At 54.2% G+C, this 978-nt stretch overlaps 1 protein-coding gene across 1 annotated transcript; it reads right to left on the reverse strand.

Moving 5' to 3' along the window:
- Positions 1–120: 120 nt before the first annotated feature.
- Positions 121–861, reverse strand: VOLCADRAFT_101477 (uncharacterized protein; the record flags this gene model as incomplete). The annotated part of the gene is made up of 2 exons (XM_002959912.1): positions 121–458; positions 564–861. The coding sequence occupies 2 exons, from the start codon at positions 859–861 to the stop codon at positions 121–123; spliced, it is 636 nt and encodes a 211-aa protein (XP_002959958.1).
- Between the last annotated feature and the right edge of the window lie 117 nt (positions 862–978).

Raw genomic sequence — 978 nt, forward strand, 5'->3', positions numbered from 1 at the left:
ATACACACATACACACATACACACATACACACATACACACATACACACATACATACTCACACACATAAACCTGCCTGTCATGCATTATTCTTCTACATCATATCCTGTCAGCCAAACATCTCATTTCCGAATTGGTGGGTGCCCATCAAACAGATAGAGCAGCATCCGAGCAGCATCTCCTACTTCCTGCTCTGCTGCCGCTGAAATGTTGCTGCTGCTTCCGAAACGGAGGATGCTGCCCTGCTGCACCGGAGGCAGGCGGCTATAGCCCATGCTACCATCCCGTCCTTGATGACCACGCCGGTTCTCAGCACGTGTTCCCCACACAAGATGAAACGGGTTGATGCATGCACGCTCGTCACAGATGTGCATTGCATCATACTGTGTGTGCGGCAGCACATGTTGTTGTTGAGGTTGCTGCTGGGGTTGTTGCTGCTGCATAGACGGGACAGCAGACACTGGATGATGGTTGGGCAACAGGAGGGATGGAGGAGGTCCACGGAAGGCCCACAAAATGAGCCGGCATGCATTTGTGGAGCTTGTGTACACATCAAGATCCGCACCCCCCTTACTGCAATAAGCGGCCTTGGTGTTCTTGCCTTTTACATGTGTCTTCTTGCCCCGCTGCAGCTGTTGCTTCTGGGGTTTGGTGCCCTGCTTCTTGGGGCGGGCATCCTGCTGCACCGTCATTGTGTTCTGCTGCTTCTGCTGCTTCTGCTTCTGCTGCTGCTGCTGGCTTCTGGTGTTTGGACGACGGTGGCTGTCGCTCCCAGGAGCAGCAGCAGCAGCAGCATCCATGGGCAGCTCTTGTTTTTGCGGCTGCTTCTGGAGTGATACTAATTGCCATGGTCCTGTGATCATGACCCGGGGATAGTCACTGCGATGCTGCTTGCTGATGATAATGTCGATCTTTGCACCAGCAGCACCAGCAGCGCCAGCAGCATCAGCAGCACCAGCAGCACCAGCACCAGCACCAGC

The sequence above is a fragment of the Volvox carteri genome (genome assembly GCF_000143455.1).
Source record: "Volvox carteri f. nagariensis unplaced genomic scaffold VOLCAscaffold_1410, whole genome shotgun sequence".
Classification (NCBI taxonomy): Eukaryota; Viridiplantae; Chlorophyta; class Chlorophyceae; order Chlamydomonadales; family Volvocaceae; genus Volvox; species Volvox carteri.